General features: G+C 47.4%; 1 protein-coding gene across 3 annotated transcripts in view; it reads right to left on the minus strand.

Moving 5' to 3' along the window:
* Window positions 1-13924: 13924 nt before the first annotated feature.
* Window positions 13925-16886, minus strand: part of acsf3 (acyl-CoA synthetase family member 3) — a 40102-nt gene continuing 37140 nt past the window's right edge. For all 3 annotated transcript variants that reach the window (XM_012819228.2, XM_031569284.2, XM_031569285.2), the window contains exon 10: window positions 13925-14688. In XM_012819228.2, coding sequence (XP_012674682.2) covers window positions 14565-14688 — 124 coding nt within the window. In that variant the 3' untranslated portion in view covers window positions 13925-14564. The remainder of the gene's footprint in view (window positions 14689-16886) is intronic.

The raw sequence follows: 16886 nt of genomic DNA on the forward strand, positions 1-16886 counted from the left end.
GTGTTTACTTTAAATGCATTTGGAAAGGGACATTGACATTATTTTGCTATGTTAAGCATATATATTATATATTGATAATAATAATAATAATATTATATATATACATTAAATGTTACATAATCAAAGTGTCTCCTAAACATGCATACATACTGTATATACATATCCCATCTCCCATTTAAGCTCATATTTATAGGCACACAAGATTTTGCCAGGGGGCTACAAGTATGCTCAGAGTGCTGATCAGTCACTCTGAACACTTGCACACACACACACACACACACACACACACACACACACACACACACACACACACACTGAGAGAGAAAGAGAGAGTCCCTCAGCACCAAGCACCAAACAAACAACACAAAAGAACCCACAGAGAGAGTGGCTTGCCTGCGCTCGGCGGTTTAACCCCTCTAAAGAGTTAAGCCCATGTTCCGACACAAGCTCCGCTTCTCTCCCCCTGTCCTTAATGAGCTCCCAGAGCCCCAGCTCCACACCAGCCCAGCAGCACAGGAGCAGAACAAGCCCAGGGACCAGACCACAGACACACACACTCACACACTCACACACACACACACACACACACACACACACACACACACGCACACACACACGCACGCACGCACACACGCACAAATACATTACTAATACACACACACACACACACAAACGGTCAAAAACACTACTAATATATACACAGACGGTCAACTACATTACTAATACACACACACACACAAAAACACACACACACACATCTGCTGACAGACCCCTTCTCCATCTGGACAGGATGACTCAGGCTCGGACAGGATTAAGTTGTAAAACCAAACCAGAATGTGTTGCGCCTAATGAAGCCATTGTAAGAAAATGGAATGAAGGGGTGAAATTGCATGATGAAATGCTCAAAAGTGAAAGACTGTGAGTGTGGTTAGGAAAGGAGTGTAAAGCAGGAATTGAAGGGAGGTAAAGAGACAGAGAAAGTGTGTGTGTGTGTGTGTGTGTGTGTGTGTGTGTGTGTTGGGGGTTATTTGCCAATTAGTGTGGGCATGCATGACACACATGGAGCGTTTCTGTTGACTGCTGGTTTGAAAGGTGGGGCCGGGATAATGGGGCTCTGTCTGCGAGTGCAATCGATGACACAGAGTCCCCGAGCGGACGTCTCCCTCACTGCACCGAAGCACCATCAGCACCGCCTGACAGCCAGGGAAATGTCAGCCTGCAGCCTCCGAGCATGCAGGCACCCAAACACACACACACACACGCACACACACACACATACACACACACACACACACACACACACGCACACGCACACGCACACGCACACGCACACGCACACGCACACAAACACCCAGAAACACACACATACGCACAGCCTTTTCAGACAGACACAGAAAAAGTCATGCTCTGACAGGCAAACACACACACACACACACACACACACACACACACACACACACACACACACACACACACACACAGTATGTAACCTCACAACACCTCTCTGCCAAAGATACACACAGGCAAACAAACCAACAGAGCTGAGCACAGAGCTGTGCCCTACATTGCATGGCTTCTGGTACAGTGATGGGTAGGTGATTTCATACAAGAGGGGGCCTGAGGTTTGGAATGAGTGAAGAGCATGTGTGTGTATCAGTGTGTGTCCTCTCATAGCAGACAGGCAGAGAATAGGAAGGGTCAGTGGGCAGCCAGTCCTTTGTGTTTTTGTTGTTCTTGTTGACAGTTGCCCGACAAGGAGCTTGAGCCTCATTTCCTCCATCAGCTGTCAGTGTGCAGGATGTCAGTGACTGACTGAACCCCCCTTCATGCCCTGACTGCCCCCCCCCCCCCCCCCCGCCCCCATCCCTCATCCCCCAACACAGAACCCCCTATCCCCTCTGTGCCCCTTGTTCATCTCTCCTCTTCTCCCTCTTTTGTGGCTCTTGTCCCATGTTTCATATTTCATACCTTGTCCCCCAAGTCCCACTATCTCCCACCTTCACTCTCCTCTCCTCCCTTGTCCATTGTCTCCACCACTCACTCTCTTTTTTGTCTTTTCTTATCTCCCCCCTTTTCCTGTCTTTTCTTCTTCTGTCCTTCCACACACCCATCCCTTCTGTTCTCTCTCCCCCCATATTCCTCGTCTCTCATCTTGTATCCTTTCTCATCTTATCTCCTCTCCTCCAGTCTCCTCTCTTCTTGTTTCCTTGACTTCTCTCCTTGCTTTTCCTACTCTCTCCTCTCCTCCCCATCTCCTCTCTTCACCCCTCCTCCTCCTCCTCCCCCACCCTTCCCCTTCTCTCTGCTGCACCAGGCAGACAGAGTGTTAGCGCAGGCTGCAATGTCAGAGCTTGTCAGCCCACATATGCTCGTGAGCAGCCGGAGGAGACGCGAGGATGTGGGCAGCCTCCGTCTTTTTCCTGTCGCTACCGCACTCGTCTGCTGCTGCTGCTGCCGTGTGGCTTGCCTGCTCTTTAACCCTCTCTCTTTCTCTTTCTCTCTCTCCCCCTCTCTCTTTCTCTCTCACACTCTCTCTCCCTCTTTGTCTCACTCTCATTTTCTGTGAGGCCATCGAGTTGGCTTCAGATCAGAGTTTTCTCACATCGATCTCTATCTCACTCTCTCTCGCTCTCTCTCTCTCTATCTTGCTCTTGATCCATCTCCATTTGCCTCAATAACAAATTCCCTCTCACCCTCATTGGAATGAGAGTTGTTTTATTTTCCTCCATTTTCTCTTTGCAGTTTCTGTCCACTGAAACCATCAAAAAAGACTTCACACGCTGTGTCACATATTACAATCGCCAATGCTTTTTACGCACGGAAACCAAAACACAAACACATTCATTTTAGACCCTTTTTTATTCTGACTAGGGTCATCTGTAAAACCAGGACAGGGAGACCGTCACCGCATGAGACAGGTCCACTGATGTGGGCACACACCCTGAGCAGGACCCGCAAGACAGCTGCCCTGGCCACGGGCAAAGGGCACGTCTCAGTTAGCAGGCATCAGTGACCTGGCATGTGTAAACACAAAGACACGCGTGGGGGGTTATGATGCTTACGACGCACCACTGGAGGTCACTCATTTACGGGGCTGTTAAACGACAGTGTGAAAAGAGAGAGAGGAGGCTGTTGCGTGTGGTGATTAGCAGTCAAGTCGTGATTACTGTGTGTACGCGTTTTTGGCTTTGAAGAAATAGCTTCTGTCTGCCAAACACACACACACACACACACACACACACACACACACCCCTAAATAGACTCACACAGACACACGTGAGGAAACAGATCCATTTTTTGGCATTACTGTAAGCAGGTATATAAAGAGGGAAATTTATATTCCAACACAACAACAAGCAAAAACTTTGATCTGAAAAATAACTGGCAGCTGATATCTGAGGATATACATAGACGATGCAAAAAAAATTTAAATCAGTAAACCCAGTAAAAACAAAAGTAACCAAAACAAATCATGCACACTGGCCTGAAGGGACCCCAGTGACGACCTTGACAAACTGGCCAGCCTCAGCCCAAGGCACTTTCTCTCTGACAGTGTGTGTGAGTGCGTGTGTGTGTGTCTGCATGTGTGTGTGTGGGTGTGTAGAATAGAATAGAAATGGAAAAGCCTTTATTGTCAAAACAACGAAATGTGTGTGTGTGTGTGTGTGTGTGTGTGTGTGTGTGTGTGTGTGTGTGTGTGTGTGTGTGTGTGTGCGCTTGAGTGCAAATGTAAGTTTGTGCCTTTGTAATCTGTGTGTGTATTTGTATGTGTTTATGTATTTGTGTGAGTTCGTCTTGTGTTTGCTGACATAGGATAATGATCAAAAAGCAGGTCCAGGTTTTCCGACAGAGGACTAAACTCACATGGCTCACTTCTCACATATATGTGTGGATATTGAGGAACTCTATATTTCTCTGGGGTCTATTTGTAGTTTTCAGGCACACTCTATGGGGCTCCCCTGGTTGAAATGTTCTGTTTTCTCCTCCTCCACTTGTCCCCCCCCCCCCCCCTAACTTTCTCCCTCTCTGCAGTTTTTTGGGAGGATGATAAAAAGGGAGGTGATGTGTCTTGTTCAGCCGCTAAATAGCTGTCGAGTCCCGCCCCCACCCCCCCCACCACCCCCCCTCCCAGCAGCAGTAGCACCACCACCCGAGGTGGCTTCACATCACCGACTGGGCCATTCGTCAGCCAGAGCAGGGTGTCTGCACAGGGAGGCCCCTCAAACTTCCAGTCATAAAGATGATAAATATCTCATCCACTTCACGCCTGTGCAGAACGGAAAGGTCTAAACGGAGAGTGGGAGAGAGAGGGAAAGAGAGAGGTAAAGAGGGGGAAAGAGGGAGAGAGAGCGAGAGAGCGAGAGAGAGAGAGAGAGAAAGTGAGAGGAAGTAGAAAGAAATTGAAAGAAAAGGGGAAGAAGACTAAAAGTTTAGAGAAAGAGATGGAGTTCAGGAAAGTGAAATCCAAACGTCCTCACAACACCTGCCCTTCTCCTGACCCCCCTCCCCCTTCTCCCCTCTCCCCTCTCCCTTGCCTCTCCTCCACTGGCTCTGATTAACTAGTATTCTCTCCTTCTCTTATCTGGCCACATGCACACACATACAGTGCTGCTATCAGCAGCCCCAAACGGTGCGGGCCCCAGCCGCTTCTGTTCCGGGGAATAAATAGGCAACTTAACCAGACTGAAACAATTTAAACAGTCCAAACGGCACAAGATTAAAACGGATGGCCAGGCAGCCTCTGCAACCAGCTCCTGGGATGGCCTGTCACGGTGTGCTGGAGACCTGCGAGCAGGGAACACACAGCCAAGTAAACAGAGCTCTCACACAGGCATGCGCACACACGCACACACACACACACACACACACACACACACACACACACACTGCACATACTGCACATACACACAGACACACACTCAAATACACACACACACACATAGCCCATACATACACTATACATAAATACACACCAGCACCACGACGACTAGAAAAAGACCTTGGATGTACTTGATCCTTGTGTTCCCCCCTCAGTCAAAGGAGACAATCACATGGGCACAGATTAGGCGGCACCGGGGCCGGATGAGCCTAGAGGGGCCCTGTCTTCACTCACACTGCCCCCACCAACCCTCCACCCTCCACCCTTGAGATGCCCTCTCGCGTGCAGCCCACGGGGGCCACAGGCCCCACACACCCAGCCTCAGAGCAGGCCAGTGGACTGAGGCGCCCGGCCTGAATTTAACGCCACGTGGCAGGGGCACCAACGGACAGATGGTCCCTGCCACTGGCATGATTTTGAAATAAATGAGAGAGGATCTATGTGTGTGTGTGTGTGTGTGTGTGTGTGTGTGCGGTGTGTGTGTGTGTGTGTGTGTGTATGTAAGTGTGTGTGTGTGTGTGTGTGTGTGTGTGGTGTGTGTGTGTGTGTGCGTATATGTAAGTGTCTTTTGCAAGTATTTTTGCACGTGTGTACATATACCTGTATGCATGTGTGTATGTATACGTGTGTGTGTGTGTGTGTGTGTGTGTGTGTGTGTGTCTGTGTGTATATATCTACTATGCGTGTGTATCTGTGTGTGTATGTGTCTGTGAGTGTGTATGTGTCTGACTGCATGCGTACTGGTGAGTGTGTTTGTGTGTGTGTGTGTGTGTGGGTGTGTGTGTGTGCGTGTGTGTGTGTGTGTGTGTGTGTGTCTGTGTCTGTGTGTGTGTGTGTGTGTGTCTGTGTGTGTGTCTGTGTGTGTGCGTGTGTCTGTGTGTGTGTGTGTCTGTGTGTGTGTCTGTGCGTGTGTCTGTGTGTGTGTGTGTGTGTGTGTGTGTGTGTGTGTGTGTGTGTATTTCACTTCACACATGAATGGCAGCGGCGAGGTGGGGGACAGAAGGAGGAGGAGGAGGAGGAGTGGGAGAAAGGAGAAGATGGGGGGGGGCTGGGGAAAAAAGAGGAGAGAAATAAATCAAGTGGGAGCCATTTGTGGCCGGTGGGCGTGCTGCAGTGTCATTAGCAATCCCGTCACGCTCGCGGCGCTGACAAAACGCACTGCTTCCGCGGGTCGACTTTGGGGCCAAAGAGGAATTTTAATTCCCACTCTCGCCGGTGACATGCAGCACATTCCCCTGCATTAAACATGCACTGCGCCATCCAGGCTCCTGAAAGACTCACCGATTTGCATCAGGATATGATGGAGGTGAGCACTCATAGAGACACTTCCACAATCATCACACACACACACACACACACACATAAACATAAACACACACACACACACGCACCATAGACCAGTGGTGCAGCCAGTGTGACACCCTCTCAGACAGAGAGGAGAATAACAGACAGACATGGTCATGGACATAGACATGCAGGTGTGATTTACCCACATAATATTCAAATGATGATTTGGGTTTGTACAGACACTGTCATACAGTAAAATACAGAGACTACAGTAAACCTCAAGCATTCAAATGTTTATAGACTCTCTCTTACACCCACGATAAACTCAGCCGTGTCTACCTATTCTCACCGCTACCCACAAGAACTTAAAGCACATATGTATTCATCCTTGTATTTACACTAGCAACTGCTATACATTTACATCATAAAAATACATGAAGCAAGTCTAAATTTTTTCTGTTTAAATCCACTGAGACATGCTGAGGTCTACCCACATTCATTCTCAGACAGTGCTGAGGGAAGATCAGTGTTCTTTGGGAGCGCCCAGACAGCAGTGGAGGCTGAGTAATAACTGTGGACATGGCTGCCCAGTCCTCCCTCCCTATGCCTCCCCACTTAAATGAGCAGCTAAAATGGCCGCCGCTGAATAATTAATACCCTTGCCCATTAACGACGCATTAGAATGCATTCTACCGCTTATTGATTCCCCCCCCACCACCACCACCTCTCCAACCTCCTCTCACTCACGCTTTCTCATCTCTCATTTTCCCGTCCTCTGCCTCCTTTTCAAAATGGAACTCCAGTGTGTTGGTGAGGAGTGGCTGTGCTCCCGGCTGACTGTTGAGCTGGGTGTCTGGCTGGAGAGAAATACAGCAGCTCTTGTTTAAATGTCAGAAGTGGAATTACTGTACACACACACACACACAGTTGAAGGATTGTGTCGATCCTGGACCTCACACCCTCCATTGATTTAAGACCAGGCACATAAAGGACAGCTCCTGCAAGGCCCCTTTCCATCTAGATCTGTAAGCAAACCACATGCATGATAATGGGAAGGTCCTTTGGGACCTCAAGTGCGTGTCAAGATCAAGGTCCCAGCAGCAGGCACCAATCTGGGCCAGCTGAACTGGTTAACCCCACAGCCTGATTGGGACAGCTGACATAGAACCTCACCTGAACCCCAGCTGTTTTACGTGGGGTTTGCTACAGTAACAGGATTTGACCCCTTATAACCTCCCCTCATACTACACCCCCCCCCCACACCAAACGTCACGTCCCTCATCCATCACCGCACACATATAGAGGGCCGCACAGAAAATCAATCCATAACTGGATGGATGGGAGCCCGGGCGTGATCAATACCCAGATATTGATACACAAGCACCCAAGCAAGGAGGCACTACAGTAGAGCATCTCTCTCACTTCGCAGCCAACCCTCCCTGCTCTCTTAAAAAATAGATAGAAAGTGAGGGGGGAGTGCTGAATAAAGGCGGAGTGGCGGAGTGAGAGAGAGAGAGAAATATTACCAATGCTGTGTTGGGGAAAGCAAGTGAACAGGTCAATAATGAATACTTCTCATTGTGGCAGCAAGAGTGCATTGGTCTTCAGATCCTTCTAAAGATTCCAGCTCGGTTATCTACTCATCAGTGTCTCGTGTGACAGGCACACACAGTCGAACACACACACGCACATGCACACACGCTCTGTCAAAAGAATGTAAAACATGGAAGAAGCAGCAATCAGAAGAGTTGCATCCTTGAAACACCAAGAGACATCTGCCAGTTCAGTGTGCCAGTTCCTTCAGTATACGGCCCTGCTTTATCATTCTGAACATCAGTCAGAAGAGACGGCCATGTGTGTGTGTGTGTGTGTGTGTAGTGTTTTTGAGCGTGTATGTCTATGTGTGTGTGTGTGTGTGTGTGTAGGGGGGGTGTCTGGCCCACTCCTCTCTCGGAGTGACAAGCAGGTGCTTTATAGTATTTGTGGCTGTGATCATCCATCAGGCCGATCGATCACACTCCCAGTAGCTTTTATTAATGATCTTGTCAGGCGCCCAGCTCTGGGGTGCCAGCGCTTGTCCGGGATGATAGATCATTAGCTAGTCTGCCTGCTATTTATTCTCTCGTGACCTTGTCTTTGCCTATTGTTGAGTGTACCAAGTTATGAGTACTGGGCTATGATAATTTCATATTGATTCACTTGACTCAAAGAAAAGTTTTAAGCAGACGATTCAGTCCATTAAAGGGAGAATGTGAGGATAGCTGTGTGAGCGACCCCCAGTATAAAAGGTGAAAATTTGACCACACACACACACACACACACACACACACACACACACACACACACACACACACACACACATAAAAGGTGAAAATTTGACCACACACACACACACACACACACACACACACACACACACACACACACACACACACACACACACACACACACACACACACACACACACACACATTCCCATTTCTACCCACAAGAACTTAAAGCACATACTATGTATTAATACATATATTTCCACTAGCAACTGCTATACATCTACATCATAAAAATACATGAAGCAAGTCTACATTTTTCTGTTTAAATCCACTGAGGCATGCTGAGGTCTACCCACATTCATTCTCAGACAGTGCTGAGGGAAGATCAGTGTTCTTTGGGAGCGCCCAGACAGCAGTGGAGGCTGAGTAATAACTGTGGACATGGCTGCTCATACCTCCCTCCCTATGCCTTCCCACTTAGCAGCACACCCCCACACACGCACACGCACACACAGCAACACATTACCCAATGGTAATATAATCATTTCTATCTAAATACACACTTTAAAATTCACATAGGACTTCTCTATCGCATTGATGAGCAATCTCAAGGGTTCAGTGTGTTCCCAACTGTGCTTTTTTGGAGTTAGAGTTGGAGCTTAATGTTATGATCAGGAGTGGATGTGTGGACATTGGATGAGACCTTTTACCCAACAAGGCCTTAGTGCACAGAAACCTTTTTAAGTAGAGAGACATGCAGGGGTGTTTCTAGCTACTGAAAAGATCAGGGGCTAAGTCAAGTTTGCCAGAGGCTGGTCTTTACTTTTTTTAAAAGGGAGATTGGCATTGGTAGATTGGGGCGGGTGTATATCTACCTGGATATTACATGCGTGACAAAAGATAACACAATTTTGTTTCCCTTTTTATCCCTATATAGCGTTAGTCTGTGTTTTGCTCCACAAGTTTGCTTTAGCAATGCTGTTTCTTATGGTTATGTCAATAAAGCAAGTCTATATGAACTTACTTGAACTGAGATAAAGAGAGAGAGACAGAGACAGAGAGAGAGAGAGAGAGAGAAAGAGAGAGTGAGAGAGAGAGAGAAAGAGAGAGAGAGAGAAACCATCACTTGACAGACTTGGTTTCCAGTTCACCGTGGGCTAATTAATGGTATAAGGGCTATCTAGCTTGGGTTGATATATAGTAATGTCAGTCAACGTTTTTCTTGAACATAATTCGATACATACCCAGTGTAGACAACATACCCACGCTCAATTATTTACCTTGAGAAGGCTAGGTTGCTTTTTTTAAAAACAGTTTTTCCTCTGGGTGTGCGTGTCCTCCAACTTTATGTGTTTTGTGTGCTTGATCACCTCCCCCCCTCCCGCCCCCTCCTTTGGACGCTCCAAGCCACGTTCCACTCTGTTACACAGTCTGTCTGTTGTTTTGTCAGGAACATCTTGGTTTTTCAAGGCAATAATACCCAGGGCTAGGCTTAAAGCGCTCGGGGCTATAGCCCGAGACCTAACAACGCCACTGGAGACATCAATTAACAATCGAATGAATAAGTGGACATTAAACTGAAGAATCACCATGAGTGAACACAGGGGGGGGGGGGGGGGTGAAGATGGATAAGTGAAGATGAATGATATACTTCGACCAGTAACATCCACGGTCTTGAGTCATAGCACGGACATCAGACGTGTTGGAATCCATCACACCCAAGACTGGAGTGATCCATGTCCCCTCTCTGTGCGAAAAACAAAGGCAGCGTTTAGATCATGGGCATACCCTAAAGATATCAGCAGCATAGCGGGGCCACAGCACAGCAGTCAGAACAGCAGCTAGGGCTCCAGCTAGCACAACCAGAGGGTGGTGGGGTTTTTTAGCGAATGGCCTTTGGCTTGACAACAATGTGAAGCTTGTCATCTGGTGAATGCCTCAGTCAGTGCTTCAATTTATGAGGACTGTCACATTAAAACAAGAGCCTAGCAGGCTTCAGAGCACGCGTTGGTAGATTGAGTGTAACTGCCTCCAGACGTGTGAGCAGTGCACGGTTACATCTGCACCGCTTGCATATTTATTTGTTTACGTTTGAAGGTGGTGCTTTTAATCCTCTGAACCCCGAATACATTCCTGCGTCTCTGGCTGTTTTCACATCGTGTTTTAGTGTCTTCCTTAGAGAAGCAGAAGGGGAAGAAGAAAAAAAAGATGAACGTGTTTGCCAACACAGAGCACCAGCATCAGTCATCTTTACTGAATCATTTATGCCGATTGCTTTTGTGTGCTGTGTGATACTAGCCAAAGAAAAAAAAGGGAAAAAAGGAAAGAGAGATGAAGGGGAGAAGAAAGGATAGCAGGAAAGATAAAAAAAAATTAAAAAAAGAACACCACCTTGAGCACAGAAACATGGAGCTGAAACACAAGACTCTCGGACATGTGTTTAATGAACCAGTCATCAATAAAGAACAGTGGGGTGCTGTGTTTAAAGGCAAGGAAACGCTTCAATTATTAAGCTCACTATGATCAGAGATTCCTTAAGGATCTAGAGCATTTCTTTGTTCGAATGGACATCAGAGTGAGAGATGGAGATGGAGAGTTGTATGAAAGGGGAGAGGTGACACTGTAACCTCTTAAATGCACAGTGATGGCTCTTGTCCAATACAAAAAGCCTTAACCCCCTCTCCTCTCCCACTGTCTCTCTCTGGTGGCCCTTTGTGGCCCCTGGGGGCCAATAAGCCACCAAATGCAGACAGGCATCTCTTCCACGCTCCAGTGGGCATCCGTACTAGGGAGGGGATGGATGCTCCATGCATGCGTGTGTGTGTGTGTGTGTGTGTGTGTGTGTGTGTGTGTGTGTGTGTGTGTGTGTGTTTGTGTCTGACAGGAGCACCAAACCATCCTTCATCCAAAGACACCCCCTGCCTTCATTTACAAACACAACTGGCTGTGGCATCACATCGTCAAACACCCTTTCTCTCTCCCCCCTCTCTCTCCTTCTCCTGCCATAGTCCGTCCGTCCGCCCACTCTCCACCTCTGCAGCGCTCCTCCGCTCCCCATCCTCCCCCCGGCCCCAACCCTGAGCCGTGTCTGCCGCTGTGCCACTCCAACCCTCCCGGCACATCCATCCTGCCCTGCCAGCGCCGAGATCGATCGGCCCTGCTTTCTTAATCAGGCCTCTGGTGACCGCTCGCTCCATCTCCCTCCCTCCCTCCCTCTCTCTCTTCCTCCCTTTTTCTCTCTTTCACATGACTGCCTCTGCTTACTCCTTTTCTTTATTTCATCTCAGCATCTTCAAGCACCCTCGCCCTCCCCCCACTCCACCCCAACTCACCCCCACCTCTCCCCTCCCTCTGTAGCTCTCACTTCTCCTTTTTTTTTAACACTGCTTCATTTCTCTGGTTCTCTGCTCTGGCTGGCGCTGTTCCAGAGTGGGGCAGCGGCAGGCGGGCGGGCGGGTGGGCAGAGGTACCCAGGGGACGGCTGCTGCTGCTGCTCCCCGGTGGGGTCGGGGGCTGAGGCTGGGGCGGTTGGGCTGGCTGGCTGCCTGGCCGTGCCACCAGCCTGGGCTGGCAGAGAGAGTAATTGTGGTGATTTATTGCAGGGGGATCTGCTCCGTGCTGTAAGCTCATTTATACCAGAGAACTCCCCAAAGTCACACACAACACGTAGAAATGCGCTAGTAAACATATTCAAACAGCTCCTCACAAACACACACACACACACACACACAGTAGGAGGGAGGGAGAGAGGGAAGGGGGGAGAGGGAGAAGGAGAGAGAGAGGGAGGGAAAGAGAGAGACAGAGTTACAACAACTACAATTCTAAAACAATAATTTGAATTAGCCTGGAACTAAATTGTCCACATTGTAAAATTACACACATGGACATTTTATGTACTTAAAACACACACACACACACACACACACACACACACACACACACACACACAACCTAAGAGCTCTTACACATGTTGACAGCCAGGCTGATTGTATATGTGTGTGTTGAGTTCTGGGTCCTCTCTCTCTGTAGTGTTTGGCTCCCTGCTGTCCTGCCCCTCATACCCCCTCCACTTGGCCCTGCAGCTCCTTCTCTCTGGGGCTGCTGCCCTTTCCAGCCCTGACTCCCCACCATACACACACACGCTAACACACACACACACACACACACACACACACACACACACACAAATATATCCACACTTTCTCTCTAACACACACATACATCTTTCTCCAGTACATTTCCACTGTTTCACATGCATTCCTGTAGTACTGCTGGTAGGATAGTGATGCCAAAACCATAAGTTCGATTCCCACTGAACATGAACACACACACACACACACATAAACCTGAAAATATATATTTCCACTGGACATAATTGTTTAATTTCAGATGTATTAAGGATAAAATAATGCCACAAACATCATAACCATTTCCCCTCTAATGGCACACGGCAGGTGTCAAATTCTCAATGCTACTCATTTCTAGGGTGAAAGCATTACCATTGGCTACACTTCAAGAAGAGGAAAGGTAGATTTAAAGGTAGGTTTAATATATTTAGCAGATACTTTAATCACTTAAACATACATACACCAATACAGTCTGTGAGAAAATCCGAACTAATGCTATAAGAGAGTTGACAGACATGAGCCTGCTCTTCTAATCAAGTCATCCAGTGCATTCTTAACACAATAAAAATATGAGTTCAAATTGTAATTCCAAGTCCCTCCGAACAGTCAAAAACACAGACGTATGTTCTGAGACTCACAGTGACATCACGTCATTCACTGCAAGTCTAATGTACCGTAGACGGCATGAACAGAACACTGAGAGCGTCAAGTGGCCGCAGGACTACAAAAAAAAACCCTACAAGCCCAACCCCACCCTAGAGAACACCTGATCTAACGTCCTGAGGCGCCCCTGTGTCAGATGGGTCACGCATGAAGGTGGAGGGTGGGGGTGGTTCTAGATGAGATTATGCATCGCCGAGTTAGCCCGCTTATTCCCATATCCACCAGTGATCTGATGGAGCCTCTGGTGAGAAAGTGAACATGAAATTGTGCACGTGTGTGTCAGTGTAAGGTGTGGTTATGGGAACCATATGAGTGTGTGAGAGAGAGAGAGAGGGAGAGAGAGAGAGAGAAGAGGAAATGAGAGAGGAGAGAATAGCAGCCCATCTGTGCTTCCATCATCCCCCTTTCCTCTCTCCACACTGCCTCTGGGCCTGCTATCACACCTGTGTACACACAGCTGGAGACTCGATCTCTAGCACACACACACACACACACACACACACACACACACACACACACACACACACACACACACAGACACACACACACACACACACACCCACACACACTCGCACACACACACAGTTCGCACGTTCAGTGTGAATGTCTTGTCTAATAAACTTTTCCCAAGTTTTTTTTTTATTATGAATTAAAAATGTGTTATTTTGAATATCAAAATTAGTGCAGAATCATGCTGATTTACGAAATTAATAGTGTTTATTTTTAAATTTTTACAGCTTCTACAGACCACAATTACATCTTTGATATAATATTTCCAGACATGCACCTATAAATACATTCACAGCATTTTCTTTCAAAGCTCACAGCATAGTACCTATCAATAGTATCACCTTGGAGCATCAATTTAATACTGCTTTCATTCACAATCATTTTAGATGTTTATTAATGATGGCATGGTCATCCTTTTTGAAAAATGGTCTGAGTACTTCCATTTATTTCAGTGAGAGTACCTAAATATCCAAAAGCTCCACATCATAAAACAAACAAACACAAAAATTAACCAGGACTGGTGGTGTGAATGTCTTCTCAATGGCACTGACCAGTGACCAGACTCGATCCACTGCCTACACAGAGGGCAAGTCTCCCAATCACCCCAAGGCTCTCCCTTTGGCCAGCAGCAGTGTGCTGAAACACGTCAACCTTCACAAGATGACACAGTGTCATGTGCTGGCACGCACAGTTGTCCTCAGAGCAAGACCAGACAGGTCTGCCCTTTTCTCTTTTTCTCTCTCTCTCTCTCCCCTTCTCCCTCCATCTCTGTCTGGCTGGAGAGTGGGCGGTGGGGTGGGATGGGGTGGGGTGGTGCTGGCAGCAGGGTCAGCCTTGGCTGGAGGAGAACTGCTTGAGCAGGTCCTTCTTGTTGACCTTGCCCATCTGGTTGCGGGGTATCTCCTCCACCACCACCAGGCCGGTGGGGATGGTGTACGGCACCATGTGCTCTCTAAACAAACACACGCCAAAACAAACAAATAAACATCAGTAGAGGCCACCACCAACATGGGCATGTTCCGTGGGTATGGGACTGCACTTGTGTTTTCATTTAATGGAATGCTATGCAATTATCATCACAATGGCATTGGACTGAGTGGCAACACATTTCTCTGTGCCAACATAAATCTAGTGAATACAGCCAACATACACACGCAAATAAAACTCACAGGTAAACACACACACACACACACACACACACACACACATACACACACACACACACACACACACACACACACACACACACAAAAGGGCTGTGATAATTCCGAGACGCTCTGACTAATTTAGTGTGGCAGCGCACCCAGTCCTCAAACACTCTCAGCAGTTATCTGAGAGACTGCTCCAAGGCATCTCCAATTCCATTAATTCAGTAAACAATGGAATCGGCGTGAAAAAAGAGCCCCACAAACACCACACAACTACACAGAAACAAACAAAGAAGGCAGTCACAGAGGGCCGTCTTAATTAAATGCTCTCTGTTTTCAAGGCGTAATTGTTCTGCTGAGGATGGGAGGCCTGGAGGAGTTCTCCCCTCTCTTTTAATTTCATATATTTATGGTGTCTGAGGTTAGACGCTGCTTCTTCTATGGAGTCCCTGGCAGCCAGATATATCTCTTTTTAAACGCTCACACCTCTTACCCCCTCAACACACACACACACACACACACACAAAATCATGTATTTTTTCAGTAGTAGCATAATACAGACACCAGACGCATGTTAATGTAAGCTAAACCCTGATTTCTACACGTTTCTGTACATTTGTGTGAGTGTGCATGTGTATGTATGACATGTATTGTTGCACCCTTCTACCAATGCGGAGTAAGGACTTAAGGTAAGTAATGCAACAAGGTCTTTTTTTCTCGCCTGGCAACATGCTGGCAGTCAATGTGTGAGTGTGCATCCATGATTCCAGCATCTCTTCCCCCCAGTGACACACACACACACACACACACACACAGTGACACAGATGCACAGTGACAATAGCAGCCAGGGCACTGAGCAGTGAGCATCTCCACCACCTCTCTCTCTCTCTCACTCTCTCTCTGCTTCCCCTTCACCCTGTTCTTCTGGGGAGGGGGGCAGGGGAGGGGGGCAGGTCAGTGACATAGACGCTCATTCTCCACCATACAACGCAGCACAGCAGTGATGCCAGGCACCCACACACCATATGGACTGGTGATATATACACACACACACACTGACACACACACAGACACATACCCCCCACCCCCTACTCACACATATACGCAAATAAATGCAGCACACTCAAGTAGTGAAACTAATATTCACACAAGTATAATGTACAAGTATAATGAAATAGTTAGTTTATGACACATACTCCTGTTCATATATATATACACACACACACACACACACACACCCTAACACATACACAAAAGCAGATGGACAGCTATTGAGGGCGAGGGAGGGAGGTCGAGGAGGGAAAGACAGAGTAAGACGAGGAGGAAAAAGAGGAGAGAGAGAGAGAGAGAGAGACAAAAGTGCCCTGAGCCAGTGCACTGAAAGGGGACATGTGTCTCCTGACAGTAGTCACTTCTAGGGCAAAACAAACACAAGTGACATTTAATTTTTTTTTTAAATAAATAAAAAGGGAAGAAAAAAGGGCAAGGAAGAAGAAAATAAATACAGCGGCCAAGAAAGTGCCCCTAAGTCACAATCCTAACCCTGCCCTCCATTCTCCTCTCTCTCTCTCTTTTTTTGTCTCGCGTTCACTCAGGGGATAAAAAAAAAAAAAAAAAGCAATCTTGAAATTCACGCAGTCACATAGTGACATGTATGCAAAGCTTACATTCAGGAATATGTCCTTAAGCAAATATACATACATGTGTACATAGCCCTGCTTTTACATACATGAGCAAATATACATACATGTGTACATAGTCCTGCCACTACATACATGAGATTTGGAGTCCCACTTGAGAGGCATAGGTGTTCTGGAGAACAACCTCTTCAGGAGACGCTGCTGTCCGTCTAAAAGAAGGTAATTTATTCCCTGCTTTGATCAGAGAATATTTACACCTCTACTGATGTAGCCACCAGAGGAGCTCATACTCAATCCAGTAAATCTCTCAAGTATTCCCATCGGTGACGATGAACTCTCTATGGAACCTCCAGCTCTCCAGG

The sequence above is a fragment of the Clupea harengus genome, chromosome 6 (assembly GCF_900700415.2).
Source record: "Clupea harengus chromosome 6, Ch_v2.0.2, whole genome shotgun sequence".
NCBI lineage: Eukaryota > Metazoa > Chordata > Actinopteri > Clupeiformes > Clupeidae > Clupea > Clupea harengus.